At 46.9% G+C, this 15,745-nt stretch overlaps 1 protein-coding gene across 2 annotated transcripts in view; it reads left to right on the plus strand.

The window, feature by feature from the left end:
• Positions 1 to 11,576: 11,576 nt before the first annotated feature.
• The window catches only part of LOC147709635 (uridine-cytidine kinase-like 1), a 227,244-nt gene continuing 223,075 nt past the window's right edge, over positions 11,577 to 15,745 (plus strand). The window contains exon 1 of one of the 2 annotated variants that reach the window (XM_086928159.1): positions 11,577 to 11,739. In XM_086928159.1, the coding sequence (XP_086784285.1) occupies positions 11,612 to 11,739 (128 nt within the window). In that variant the 5' untranslated portion in view covers positions 11,577 to 11,611. The remainder of the gene's footprint in view (positions 11,740 to 15,745) is intronic. The other variant, XM_086928158.1, reaches the window with a different exon arrangement.

A 15,745-nucleotide genomic window follows, 5' to 3' on the forward strand; every position in this document is an offset into this window, starting at 1 on the left:
CACCTGGTCGGTAGATGATGGCCCCGAGTTGGATGCAGTATTGAAGGCCTTGGCCAGCGAGAAAGTAACCGCGGATGCCCTTGTACTCGTGTGCGCAATGCCGCAATTGATATCTTGTTCAATGGAGGTGGAACCACTCGGCTCTCTGTTTCCGGAGTCTCTCTTTTCTGACTTTTGGATTGTTCCGACATTTTCTTCCTCCCTGGCAGTTTCATCATGCTTTCAGAGGAAACAGCGTTGGGACTCACGGTCGGAGAGGGGGTGCTTGAGCGCGCCTGGAGATCCGGATGGCCTACCACTCTTGACTTTCGTTGGACTGAACTTTGTTAAACTCCTTTTTCATTTTGCTTCTCCTGTTGGGGGAGTAGTTCCGCCTGTGAGAGCCCGCATTGCAGATCGGAAGGGCCAAGGATGAGATTGTCTAAACGAGGCTGATACTATGGCAACGATGGATATGGGATTTGCTACCTTATTTTGCGGAGGGTTGGGTGATGCTTATAACTTCCCCTGATTGTTTTGACTAAATATCCTGAAGCGTCTAGTTATAGTTGGGGGTTGTTTGTCTCTGGCGGCGGGGGAGGGGAGCCCGGGAGCCTATATGTCGATTTCCTACCCCACTCTTTTTTCTACTTTTAGTACCCAGTTCGTCGGGGCGACAGGCACACTGCTAGTTGGGGTGGGGCGGAAGCCTTATGCAGGGGTGCAGGGTGGGGGGTCGGGGTTTGTTGTATTGTCTCCCTTTTTGTTCTGTTCAATCTCCTGTATCGCTTTTGTTATTGGGTGCCATTAGACGGATGGTCCTACTAGCCATCTGGCGGACGGGCCTCGGGGTGGAGTTATTTCCTTTGTTTTTCCCTACGTGCCGGGTTGATACTGGGTATCGGTTGTGCTAATCGATTGCTGGTTGTTCAAACATGTTTTACTCTCTTGCCTCTCATTATTATCCTGTCTTCCAATATCCTGTTGTTTCGGGTGGTGGGACTCACAAAGACGCTATTAGCACTGCCTGTAATCTACTGTATGTTCTTGGGCTGCCCGCTGGCATGCAATATGACTTCTGTTTCCTGAGGGGTTACCCGTCTGTCCAGCCATGTTGACTGAATATTGTGGCCGACTTCCTGATGTAAGGCACCTGCTGTTGGTTTTTTTTTATTTTATGTTTTACAATAAAAAGAATTTAAAAAAAAATGTACACCTGATGTCTCAGAAAAATCAACGAAATACAACCAGAATACAATATTATCAGAAACTAGGCTTAGTACAGAAGAGTGTAAACAATACACGAAGAAAGAACGCACATATGAATTCAAGTAAGTAAACCCCAAGAAAATAGAAGTCGAAGAACAATAGTGGGGTACACATATAAGAAAAGGAGGTGAAAGTACTGAATCACAGAACCGGTAAAAAAAAAAAAAAGTAACCTCCCTCTAAGAATATAAAGGAGAACAAACTCCCATAACAGAAAGATAGGGCATGCTAGACATTGCAAAGGGAAAAAGAAACATAAACTGCAATAATTACACCTGCAGAATTACATTCTTACATGTAAAGAATATAATAATATTGACCCTAAGGGAATGAAAAATTCAAAAATTAGAACTCTATAAATGATGAGAAAAGGAAAGTGTCACCAGAAAATAATAAGCTTAAATAAATAAAGTAGACAACGTGGTCTGCATGACTCTGGTGAGCGATGTCTCACCCGAAAACAAATGATGTCCCAAGAAAATAAGAAAAATTGTCACCGTAGTCAGTAGTTTCCTTACTACATTTTTCAAGGTGTGCAAATGCTTGAAAGAAAAACACAGTACCTTGGATGTAGATAAAGTATATACAGAAGTATAATATTTCTGAAAACACCAAAAGATTATGAAGAAGCTTGAAGGTGGTCTGAAATACTGGTGGTTTGACATTTCTACTCTGGAGGCTGAAATCTGATTCATACATGGACAGAAGTACAGTCTGTGTGTTTCCCTAGGATTGGAGGAAGAGTCCTCTTCTGGAACGGTACCTGAAGTATTGAATGTCTTTTGCCAGCCAGACGTTTCAGTGACGTACAGAACGAAGAACAGCACCTCGACTCCAATGCCTGGCCCTGGTACTCTAACACATCAATGCGCGTCAATTTGCCAACCGAGCATCGATGATGCCAACCACAAAATGGTGGCACGAACGGGGATGCTGCGCTGGATGGATCTCGGCGTCACCGTGCAGTGAATGTTAGCAAGCAAGAGCAATGGGGCGTCATGGAGAGTCGAAGAACAGAAGAAGATGCGCGAGGCCATTTTCAAATGGTAAGGCTCGTGCTGTGCATAATGGAAAAAGACTATTTTTTATGGCGCAATAGAATTATGTAGAAATGTAAAATATAGTAATGTACCTTGACAGTGAATTGCCCCGGGAAAAAAAAGTGAAAGCAGTCCTGTAACCAAGTAACAATATTGCGCAGATATAGATATGCTTGCAGACAGCTGATTTAAACATGAGAAGGGAACGTCTCCATAGCAAAAGTTGCTTGGGTCAATGTGCGTTACCCGGTTTTTCCACACTTGCTAGAGGGTACTGTAATATGCCGAAAATGGCAATACAAATGTCCCTCGCAGTAGAGTTAAGGGTAGAATGAAGCTTGTTTTAAGGATGCAAGAGGAAACACTTGGCTTTTAAATACAGAGCTGGCATAAAAGGAATCCAAAGAATGAGGTGAATATAATCACCGCTGAAAGAAAAGCAAAACCTGCTACCAAGGTCCAGAAAAATACAGCAGAGTGATCATGCCGGCTGAGTCTGTGAGAATTATACCAGAAGAGGCATAATATGGTGTGGCAGGCTCACTTGATGAGTAGTTAATCCAATAACACACAGCAGGCGTTCAGTGAATAGTGAAGAGGAGCCATGGCAAGGAAGTAAAAGCCGAAGAAGTCTCACCAAGCTTGAGTAGAAAACTGGCATGCCCGAGTTGATGCTGACCGGTGTCAATTGGTCACTGGTGGGGTTGGGCCTGCCAGAAAGATGCATAGATGTAACAAGCGTGGGTTCTTGGATGAAGTAGCAGTATTGTAGAATCCTTAGTTGATGTACTGAAGGTTTCTTTGTATAAGTAGAAGAATATCTTTGAAGAGTAAGTCCAATAAATTTGAAATCACACAGGGAAGACCAGATCGTCGCCAAAATGTTGAAAGTAAATACGTCACAGGAGTCCAGGTAGTAGTTCCAATTGAGAATCTTTATTGTGGTTGAAGTACAGAGGTGGTAAGTAGGTAAGCCAAGGTAGAAGGTAGGCCAAAAGATAAGATGGTATAAAGGGCCCACCAGGAGCTGCTTTCCTTCAGCTCAGCCAGCAGTCAACGGACTTACATGAGTCACATCAGAACATTCTAATTGTCTCCAGACTGAACAAGGAGGGAAGACGGTGTGGAAAGGAGGAAGAGAAGGAAAGACCTTACAACAACTAGCCAGATTAACAGTTTCACTGGTCCTTTCAAATTAAATTCAAATTTCAAAGCTTTATTCGACATCAGTCATAAAAGCACTTCCTCCCTATAGCTATGCATAAAAAAACTAATCTATATACACAATGTTAAAACAAGAATTATACAATTATAAGTCGAATACAGTGAGCTTTTAACAGAATTAAGATGATCATTAATTATACTTATAATTAAAAAAAAAACTTTATAGGTGAAACTTCAAATCATCACAGCGTTTTTCCTAGCAAAGAACGTGTTCGGATGGCCCAGGCCCAGCCCAAGAACTTTGCGACTGCTATTGCGAATAATTGGGAACCATCAGTCTCTAGGATCCTAAGTGCTGCCACTTGGCTGTTCGTCCCCATATTAATGCAAAGAGGTCTTATCCATTTGTGTCTTAGTTTTACATATAGAGGACAACAAAACAATATATGGGAGACATGTTCAGGTTTGTCTTTACAAAAATGGCAATGTTCATCCCATGCTGTAGACCATTTCTTTTTGAACATGTTTACTGGGAGAGATCCAACTCTGAATTGGAAATATAATTTCCTGTCATAAGATTTTTCAATCAAGTCCCAATAAGCTTCACACAATGGGGTCATTTTTAAATCCATAAAGCGTCTCGATAACGAACAATTGGTGCCACTGGCAAAAGTTCTATAGTTCACCATCTCCCAATATAGCCGTTTTATCTCGATTTTTGAGGGAAAGCAAGACACATCCGGATTACCCCATAAATGGTCAAGTTTTAGCTCTGACAGTAACCCTCGTAGGTCTTTCAACCAGGCTATTTTGTGAAACTCATCGAGCAAAACCACATCTGACAATGCTGTAGCGTAGTGGGCTAGCTCCGGGGTTACCATTAACCGTCTCCAATATAGCAACGGACGCAATTTTGCTATGTCCACAATGTTTTTCCTACCAAGGTCCAGCTTTAGAGGTGCGGTAGGGGTACTTTGCGGTACTCCCACCAGACCCCTAAGGAACTTATTTTCTACTATGGACAGATTTGCTAGGTTGCCAAATCCCCATAATTCTGAGCCATATAAACTGGCGCTGATAGCTTTCATTTGGTATATCTCGAGCGCACAATTTATCGGTTTCGTTAGGGAAGCTTTATGTTTTAGTAATAGTGCTCCTGTTATTTGACTAAACTTTAGGGCTGCCGTATCTAGGTGAGACTTCCATTTCATGTTCCCCTGGAGTGTTATTCCCAAATAGGTAAAGGCATCCACTTGTTCAAGAGGTATACTTTTATAGGTGATAACCCCCCTAAATGATGTCCGACTATTCATACACATGAACTTTGTCTTACTGGAATTTAAGTCTAGGCCTCGCAAGTCACAAAACTCCCCAAAAGCCTTTACCGCCTTTTGGAGGCCGCTAGGGGTGTGAGATAATATGAGCGTGTCGTCCGCAAACATAAGGACGGGGACACGCGAACCAGCAATTATTGGGGCATCAGAAGGGGATTTTTTCAAAAAATCTACTATTCCATTTATGTATATCGAGAACAATGTAGGCGCCAAGACACAGCCTTGTCTCACCCCACGCTCTACCGGGAATGGCTCGGTTACTTCTCCCTGCGACCCCCACCTTATTTTAGCATAATTATTTTCGTGCAGTCGTACAATCAGTGTGAGAAGTTCCTGGCTTATCCCTTCATCGGCCAGAACTTTCCAAAGCTTGTCTCTGGGGACCAAGTCAAAAGCTGACTTTAGGTCGACAAAGACAGCAAACAAGGGGCCATTTTTTAGGGAGACATTCCTCCAATATAAGGCAATAAAATAAAATACCTGGTCTATTGAGCTTGTTAGTGGACGAAATCCTGCTTGGTATGGAGACAAGATGTTATTTTCATCTATCCATACTTGGAGTTTATTCTGAACCATACGGCCCATCAGTTTCTGGGCAGAATCTATGAGACTGATGGGTCGATAGTTACAGGGGAGTGATTTGTCCCCTTTTTTTAACACAGGTATTATTTCTGCTCCTTTCCAGGACAGGGGAACCTCACCGCCCATTGCCAATGCATTGGCAAGGCAAGAAAAATATTTACACCATGAGTTCCTATCGCTTAGGTAAACATCAGCCGGAATGCCATCCATTCCAGGCGCTCTTCCCCTTGTTACACAGTCAAGGGCAAGACTAACATCATTCTCATTGAAAACATTGTGCTTAAAATAAACATTCAGTGGGAGGTCAACACTGGGTAGCAATTGATTTCGAGCATATTGTGGTTTAAAAAATGCTATCCAGCCATCAACGGCAACATGGTTTTGAGGAGAGGCAGACTGCCCTCCCCATCCCCATTTTACCTTGGACCAAAATGATTTGGAGTCTTTGGCCGCACAAGCAGTTCTAAGCTCGCGCCAGATTTCCTCATCCCACGTCTTCTTTGCCTGCTTTTGCGCGCATCTATAGACATCCCTGGCTTCTCTTACCCCTGCCGCATTCCCCATCCGCAGTGCACTACTGAGATTATGGCGTGCCTGTCTGCAGTTTTTATCATACCATCCCTGGCAGGTTTGATGGTTTTTACTCTTATTACTACTTGCAGGTTTCAAGAAGAAGGTTTGTAATCTAGAGAAGAATTTATCGTGGGCCTCCATCATAATATCGCTGAAATTGATGTTACTTAGAAATGAGTTAATGCGATCTACTTCCTCTCCTACTACTTTCTTAAGTTCATCCAACTTCCCCTCGTCCTCTACTAGCTTCCCCCACTTTAGGTGGCGCTGGTTATTTGAGCTTACTAAATCCAAGGTCACTCTCTCATCCTCTGAACTACCCCCCCTTCCCTCTGAGTAGGGCATGAAATCCATGCACAGCGGGTTATGATCGCTTTCCAATCTTTTCTCTACGGACATGTCTACCAGTTTACTCCAAACCCTGATATCTATCAGGAAATAATCGATTCTACTGGATGCACGCCCATTATCAAACGTGTTGTTTCTAACCCGATCAGAAACTGTGCGACCGTTTGCTGCTCTAAGCCCCCTGGCCAAACAAAGACTCTTCACTTGTATAGCAACTGTACTCCATTTCTTGACTGTAGTGATCTCAAGCTGGGGGATGCCCCATTTACTGTCCTCCTCTTCGGCAAGGAATTTGTCCTCCTGGCCCAAGGGTTCAAAGGTGGTATTTAAATCCCCCCCAATAATAATGAACTGATCTATGGGCAAGGTTTCCAACTCCTGATCAAGGACCTTTATTACTTCAGAGGGCTTTCCCCCTTTGACCCCCCTAGCATATATGTTGAAAATCGCAAGTTCATCACCATTATTCCATTTAATGATAACTGATAGGATATCCCCCGTTGGGAGCATTTTTTGTTTTATCGCACAATTCAATGATTGACGAATCCAAATCAACATACCTCCTGAAGGTCTACCTTTACCATTTGATACGGCAGGAATAAAGAAATTGAGATACCCCACCCGATGGACAGGGCAAACTGACCAAGTTTCTTGGAATAATATAATATCATACAGGTCGATAAAAGCACACCATTCAGTTGATATCATTTTACTCATTATCCCCGCAAGATTCCAAGAAATAAAGGACAACAATGAACTGTCTCCAGGTGGGCCAATATTGGCAGAACTTGGATAATTACCTGAAGATATGGCTTCAGGAGGTACACTAAGAGGGGCAGGCCGAGCTTCATCTAATTCAGGTTCAAATATTGGGTCACTGCCTTTACCCAGTGTTAAGTTGATGTGCCCTTCTCGGTCATCCGCCCTTACCACACTTTTCCTAAAGTTATGTGTTGTCTTACAATTCCTTCGGAGTGCCAAAGCTGGTTGACCCTCTTTTGTGATGGTATCTTTATCTACTCTCACTTGGCTGGGGTATCCTGTCTCAATATTTTGCTGTGTAAGTCAGTCGCACTCATTTAGGTTTGAAAGGGCGGTAAATCTATTTTCTAGGTTTAAACCCCAGTCACATCTCCGGGAACGACCAATCCCATTGCCACCCCCAACCCCACCTCTTCTGTGTGACACTGTGGTCCATTTTGTCCTTAGAATACTGGGTCTGGCAATAAAACCTCTCCTGCTATAAAAGAAGTCAAGTGTGAGGGGGATAATTTCCGCTGTTCTACGTTGAGGGGGCAGAAGATTGGGTAGGATTTCAGGCAACACCTCTGGGCCTCTAAAATTCAATACAACACAATCGCCAGCAAATCTCTTTGGGCTGCTGCCTATCCATTTTACCCTTCTCGCATTTAACAATTCTTCTGATAGTATATGTTTACCCCAGTCAGAGATGTGCATGTTGTTAGACAACCAATATAGGGCTTTAGTTTTAAGTGATTGAGGAGACTCTACCTGATCATGCTTCAAAATTGGTACGTTAGCTAAGACCAGGATTAAAGGGGAAGCTTCGACAATCAGTTCCATTGGCCCTGTTTCCACAAGAGAATCTACATTGGTCTCAGCACTGATCAATGGATCTGAGGGCAGGCCGGTGTTTGGTGGTAGGGCTGGGGTAGGAATGGGTGGATGTGTATGGACCAGAGTGTCCCCATTTCCTATATTTCTATCTTCCCTAAGATTTATTTGCTCTAATTTGTCTACTATCTTGTGTGGCAATTCCCCCATACGATCATTTGTATTTGACAAGAGGCCTTCAAGCATGGTAACTTTATCGGTGAGATCATCAATCTTAGATAAGAGTGGCTTGATTATCCCTTTCATTTTCTGTTCAAACATACCTAATAACTTTTTAACATTAGCTTCATCCCATAGCATAGTACCCTCGTCTTCAGCCCCCTTATCCTCTGTACTATTTTTACGAGGAGGGGTAGTAGGTCTGTTCTTGCTAGAACGTAGACCAGCACGCCTAAATTGGCCCTTCGTGGGCCCTTTTGTCACCCTTGGTGCCGGGACTGGGGCGGGGCTTACAGTATTAACCTCTACTAGTACTAAGTCCGGATCTAATCCGACTTGAACAGCCTCATCAACTTTACTAACTGATGATGCTGGGGAGGCATTAACAACGGAGCCCTCGGTATGATGCTGTGAGAGTGCTACTAATTCACTAGTGTTTACCAGATCAGAGTGGTCTACTGGCTGAGGGTCGTTTAAATTAGTACTAGCAATTGGACTCGCCCCCAGGGAGGCCCTTCTATCATGATTTATTTTGGTAACCACTTGAAACATATAATTGTCCATGGTGTTTGCAGGTGCAGTGACTTTTTTGCACTTGGACATACCAATAACAGCTATAGTCCGAAGCTATGATAACCCACCGTGTGTAACAAGGCTAGAATGCTAAACCACCACTAGCTTTGATTATAAAATAGACCTAAGGTACCACAAATGTAAATAATGGATTTGGACTTTCCGCCGATAGCGGTAATGACTCACAGGGAAGTTTGGGCAGCGTTCCTGGCCCAGTCCAGTCACTACCAGTCGCGGACTGTCGTAGACTGTCCGCCCTTAGTCCGGGCTTCGTCCCGGGCCTCGTCCCGCACGCGTTCCACTACGCGTAGGATCCTAGGTTGAACTTGTAGACCTTGGTGGTTGAGGGGGCGTGGCCGCTGCGGGAAGAGGCTACAGCTGTTCCCAAGCCTCGCAGTCCCGCAGCGGTAGGTCAGCAATCAGCGCCCTGATGCACTCTGGAATAGTGAGTGCAGCGCTAGTAATGCCTCTCAAAAAGCCCCGGTCTCAGCAATTTAGACAAGCTCCAGCTCGCCTACAGCTCACAAGCAGGTACCAGCACAGCGTGGTCAATGAGTAGCACCCGCGAAGCGGGTGCTGCGAAAGGTTATGGCCTCGGAGGTTGAGGGGGCGTGGCCGCTGCGGGAAGAGGCTACAGCTGTTCCCAAGCCTCGCAGTCCCGCAGCGGTAGGTCAGCAATCAGCGCCCTGATGCACTCTGGAATAGTGAGTGCAGCGCTAGTAATGCCTCTCAAAAAGCCCCGGTCTCAGCAATTTAGACAAGCTCCAGCTCGCCTACAGCTCACAAGCAGGTACCAGCACAGCGTGGTCGATGAGTAGCACCCGCGAAGCGGGTGCTGCGAAAGGTTATGGCCTCGGAGGTTGAGGGGGCGTGGCCGCTGCGGGAAGAGGCTACAGCTGTTCCCAAGCCTCGCAGTCCCGCAGCGGTAGGTCAGCAATCAGTGCCCTGATGCACTCTGGAATAGTGAGTGCAGCGCTAGTAATGCCTCTAAAAAAGCCCCGGTCTCAGCAATTTAGACAAGCTCCAGCTCGCCTACAGCTCACAAGCAGGTACCAGCACAGCGTGGTCGATGAGTAGCACCCGCGAAGCGGGTGCTGCGAAAGGTTATGGCCTCGGAGGTTGAGGGGGCGTGGCCGCTGCGGGAAGAGGCTACAGCTGTTCCCAAGCCTCGCAGTCCCGCAGCGGTAGGTCAGCAATCAGCGCCCTGATGCACTCTGGAATAGTGAGTGCAGCGCTAGTAATGCCTCTCAAAAAGCCCCGGTCTCAGCAATTTAGACAAGCTCCAGCTCGCCTACAGCTCACAAGCAGGTACCAGCACAGCGTGGTCGATGAGTAGCACCCGCGAAGCGGGTGCTGCGAAAGGTTATGGCCTCGGAGGTTGAGGGGGCGTGGCCGCTGCGGGAAGAGGCTACAGCTGTTCCCAAGCCTCGCAGTCCCGCAGCGGTAGGTCAGCAATCAGCGCCCTGATGCACTCTGGAATAGTGAGTGCAGCGCTAGTAATGCCTCTCAAAAAGCCCCGGTCTCAGCAATTTAGACAAGCTCCAGCTCGCCTACAGCTCACAAGCAGGTACCAGCACAGCGTGGTCGATGAGTAGAACCCGCGAAGCGGGTGCTGCGAAAGGTTATGGCCTCGGAGGTTGAGGGGGCGTGGCCGCTGCGGGAAGAGGCTACAGCTGTTCCCAAGCCTCGCAGTCCCGCAGCGGTAGGTCAGCAATCAGCGCCCTGATGCACTCTGGAATAGTGAGTGCAGCGCTAGTAATGCCTCTAAAAAAGCCCCGGTCTCAGCAATTTAGACAAGCTCCAGCTCGCCTACAGCTCACAAGCAGGTACCAGCACAGCGTGGTCGATGAGTAGCACCCGCGAAGCGGGTGCTGCGAAAGGTTATGGCCTCGGAGGTTGAGGGGGCGTGGCCGCTGCGGGAAGAGGCTACAGCTGTTCCCAAGCCTCGCAGTCCCGCAGCGGTAGGTCAGCAATCAGCGCCCTGATGCACTCTGGAATAGTGAGTGCAGCGCTAGTAATGCCTCTCAAAAAGCCCCGGTCTCAGCAATTTAGACAAGCTCCAGCTCGCCTACAGCTCACAAGCAGGTACCAGCACAGCGTGGTCGATGAGTAGCTGGTCCTTTCATCTACTACCCTCCTGCTACTTTATCATGACCATCCAAAGAGCAGCTTACCAACGCCCACTGCAGGAAAAGTACAATGTAAGCCTACTTGATGAAAACAAATTTGAGATGTATAGGCTTTATTCCTCCAGCCTCACTTGGGACAACAAGATCGTCATAGAAAAACTGTTCCGCCATTGTAGAAAGGGTACGTGTCCACCAAATATGTAACATACAGGTTCCCATTCCAAGCTGACACCATGATTTGTAGGTCCCTTAAAATAGCTAGCTAAATTGGCACATCTGCATTTTGCTTTACACTTCCTTCACACTAGCACATTCTTGCACTCATCCCGTAGTTATGGTAGATGGTTCTCCTGAGTAGGAGACTGATCCTGTCGCTAATTTCAGAATACACAGAGGATGGTTATAATACTTGGGGACTTGGGTTACAGTGTTCCAGAAAGGTCTTAAGCATATTTATTTTTTGTCCATAAAATAGTTTGGTTCACGTTTCACAAACGATTCTCATCGAATCGGGTCTGGGCTGGAGGCTCTTGTGGGGGAGTGGAGAGCACTGTCAGGGTCAACACTTAGTAATACTTGGGTGTATGCCCTCTGTCACTTCAAACTCCTGCCCTAGTTCAAGATGGCCGCCATTATTGTGGATACATGGTCCAGCTCTTGTCTAGGTCCTTTGCGTGCCACTTGCTCTCTGAACGCTGGGGGCTGTAGTTCTACTTAACACGGGCACCTCTTCCTAGACGACGTGTAGTTAATCCAGAGGAACTACATATCCCAGCCTGCCCTTGCGCGCCGATTGTGACAGCACGTAGCGTGAGCGGGCAGGAAGATGGCGGGGAATGGAGAAGAAGCGATGCTCCTTCGGCCTGGGCACAGGAAGAGACACCTGGGCAGCGAGGAACCGGCGGCGGTCCAGGAGCCAGCGGACGGCGAGAAGGCCGTGTCCCGTTCCAACAGGTAGGAGCAGCCGCGAAACCCTGCAAGGTGCCCAGTATCCCCAGCCCGTCAGCCAGCCACCTGCGCATCTGCACACCTGGCTGTCCATCCTCGAAGCTGCCAGCCGCGTCTACTTCCACCTGTACACAAGCCCACCTCGCTGATCATCTATTACTATTTTGTACTGCACGGTTAATCATCCGCGCCTGCACGCCCATTATCCACTTTAGGCATCAGCCAACCCACATGTACTTTTAGCCCCTGCTCCAACCATCTCAGTGAACCACTACCTTAGTCATGGGCGTCCGCAGGGGAGGGGCAAGTAGGGGCGCTTGCCCCCCCCCCCCCCCCCCCCCCCCCTGGAGCAACTCCCCTTGCCCCCCCATCCCCAACCCCCTGCGGACGCCCATGAAGAAAACAAAGCGTGACTTTAAGACGGGGTTCTCACTCTCTTTCCTCTCCTCTCCTTTCTTTTCTTTGCTTCCCTGTGAAATTGATCCAAAAAGGAAAGACGCTTTTGCTGGGAAATGCCGTATTTTTCTGACATTATAATCCCAAAGTGCAGCATTGGGAATAAAAGGCTAAAAATATGAAAAATAGAGAAATAACTAAAGAAAGTAAGACAGAGTGGTAGCAAACTGGCAAAGTGATTTTATTTGCACTGGAACACATTAGCACCACTTTTACAGAGTTAGCCAGTGAAGCCTATTTTTGTTTTCTTGTCTTTGTTTTCCCTGGACTTGGAACTAGAGCACCAATCCTGGAGGTTCTGCAATGTGTGGATTGGAAAACAAAATGTGTGCTGCAGCTCTCTGCGTCCAGGGATGTGGTCTTTTTACCATACTGCTTACATTGTGTAAGGGTATAAGAAATGGGCATTGAAATGGGTCCATTCAGGGCCCTGTAATCGTGTCCTTAACTTTTCAAGCAAAAGCACTCACTGATTTCTGAATAGTGAGTGTAAAAGCATTAAGGTAACCATGTTGTTCCTTGTTACATTTCCCATGGTTTGCTAAATTTTGCGTTCCCTATAAGTGTTTGGTTTTTCCAGGATGTTGTTACTTATTTATTTTTTTTGTAGGCCGCATATTGCTCTTGTCTAGTGCGTAATTTAAATTGAGCCACATCCAGGTGTTTATAGCGGGCAACAATTGGGTTGTGGTTGAAGACAGTGGGAGTTTTTCTCAGTGGGGAAGTACGGTGTTCAGTGGGGGAGAGGATGTGGCACTATGGTCAGAGCTGCTGAATTTGGAACTGGGAACCAGGTTCAGACTTAATAACCAGTCCTCCAGACCACTCTCCTGCAAAGTCACAATCACATGCTACACCTTAGAAGGCTTCGCAACACCTTAGAAGTCCTGGTGTCTTCGGACCAGCAGGTGGACCCTAGTATGACAAGTGTAGGTTAACCTTCAAGGCTTGTCCACCACTATCCATACTGAAGTTCACCTCCAGTCTTGCGGGCAGGCCTATGAAGCAGCACACCCTAAAACAACAGTCACGGAGGTCACAAGACACTTGAGAAGGGCCAGCTCTAGGGCGGTGCAACCAGTGTGACCACACCGGGTGCTGACTTTAGGTGGAGGCATCATGTTTGCATGTATATTATGGTTTTAAAAACGCTTGCTGCCTCCTTCCTGGCCTCCAGCACTTTTCGGCAACAATAAAAATGTCATGATGACTCTTGTGATTAATGTTCTTCCTGGAGAGAGAGATCAGAATTTTGGCCAGTGGAAGTTTTGACTCATGAAAAGGTAGCTCAGAGGGTTAATGTATCGGCTGCAAAGAACATGCACCATGCAGATCACAAAGTGCACATAATGTAAATAGGGCAGTGGGCTACTGCTTTTGTCAGAGAGATCCTTTTGTTACTTGCAGTTACTTGCAGTTTATAAGTTAAAATCCTAACTTAGAACAGTGAGCTATTAACTGTCATCTAAGAGCTGCATACAAACTGCAAGGAATAAAGTAGAGAGTTATGTTCCTCAGCCTCCCCACCCTCCCCCCCCCCCCGGTCTTTGATTATCCTAATGTCCCAAAAAGTGTTCTTCTGGACAGAAATCAATTCTGATTATTAAGGAGAACCCCCAACCATGGTATTACGTTTTATATTCCAGGTATTGTGTTTCTCCAGACCAATCACTATAAAACTATACGGGCTACTAGTATGATTGTCATGTGACTCCTACACCTTGTAGTCCTTAGTCTTATGTAACCTGGCTCTGACCCAACTCTCCCTGCTAATTTCAGGCCCATTTCCCTGCTCCCTTATTTAGACAAGATTCTGGAGAGCCATATCACTTCCTGCCTGTCGGTCTACATCGAGGACAAACATCTTCTGGCCTCTCATCAAGCGGGCTTTCGCCCGGTCCACTCGACCGAACCTGTGGTCCTCTCCGTCCTGGACGAGCTGAAGAACAAGGCTGATTCTAACTCCCCTCAAGCCTTGGTGCTCCTTGATCTGTCCGCTGCTTTTGACACGGTCGACCACTCCATCCTCCTCGACTGTGTCAGGGCAGCGGGCATCCAGGGCACCGCTCTTTCCTGGCTCGTTTCATTTCTTCAAGGCCGGACGCAGGCTGTCCGTCTCTCCGGTTTCTCTACCCCCTCCCGATCGGTGCCCTGTGGGGTTCCCCAAGGTTTTTCCCTTTCCCCTCTTCTTTTTAACCTTTATATCTATCCCCATATTGTTTCTCTGCTCAACATGGAGGTCTCCGTGTATAATTACGCCGACGACCTTCAGCTTGTTTTTTATCTCTCCCCCCTCCCCTGACTCCCTTCTTAAATTTCAAACTAAACTCATTTTTATTTCTGATTTGATGAATCAAAACCACCTTAAGCTTAATCCGGACAAAACGGAGTTGTTCCTGACTGGTGGTTCCACCAGCCCTTGGACTCCTGCCTTCTGGCCTTCCATCTTTGGTCCTCCCCCTGTTCCCTCTGCTTCAGTCAGAACCTTGGGAATCAAAATCAGCCAGGACCTCTCCATGCGTCCTCAAGTTAGCTCTGCTGTCTCATCCTGCTTTCTGTCCCTCAGGATTATCCGCAAGATTTCCCGTTTTTTCCCCTTGATGCCCTTAAAATTATTGTTTTGGCCATGATTCTCTCACAGTTGAACTACGGGAACTGCTTGTACGCGGGTATTCCTGCCTACGAGCTGCGGCGCCTTCAGTCCAACCAGAACCAGGCTGCTCGCCTTATCCACCGGCTTCCTAAGTTTCACAATATCACACCTTTACTTAAGTCCCTCCACTGGCTCCCCATCCTACAGAGAACTCTCTTCAAGATGGGCTGTATGGTCTTCATGGCCAGTGCTCGTACGGCCCCGTTTTTCACCCCTTATCTCCCCTGCCCCAATCTCCGTTCCTCTAGCCAGGCACTTTTTAGTGTCCCCCATTTCCGTAAGTCCAGAGTAGGTGGCACTAGGTTTTCCACACTTGCCCCCCGCTTCTGGAACAGTCTCTCATTGACCATCAGATCCATTGCTGTCTACCTGCACTTCCGTAAGGCGCTCCAAACCCACCTGTTTGCTCAAGACTTTTCTACTAAGTAATCCCCTGGTGCCCCTTCTAACTGCCATTGTTAATCATCCAGCGCCAGGAAGCCGCTTGGTCACAGTGTGCTTTACAAATACTCTCAACTTTCAACATTTTCTATACATTGATTTACACACATATTGATTGTCTCTGTGTAATGTGTGTGATGTAAAGTGCTCCGACACCCTACAATGGTATGAGTGGCGCGTAAATCAATTTAAATGCATCTGGGAGAGAGTGATTATGGAGACTTGGGGGGCACAGTTAAAGGGTGGTAGTGAGGGAATCCATGGCAGAGGTGGTCATTGGGGGGCACTAACAAACATTAATGCACAGGACACCACCAGTGCTATGGCTGGCCCTGCCCTTGAGGCCAGTCTGCCTCACCCATAGGTACTTCCATTGGCCTTGTTTCAGCAGTAGTAGCTGCAACTCACCAGGGATTGGCAATGCAGGATTTGCACGCACACCAAACTAAGTTCACAAACTTC

This window comes from Lissotriton vulgaris, chromosome 6 (genome assembly GCF_964263255.1).
Source record: "Lissotriton vulgaris chromosome 6, aLisVul1.2, whole genome shotgun sequence".
NCBI classification, from domain to species: domain Eukaryota; kingdom Metazoa; phylum Chordata; class Amphibia; order Caudata; family Salamandridae; genus Lissotriton; species Lissotriton vulgaris.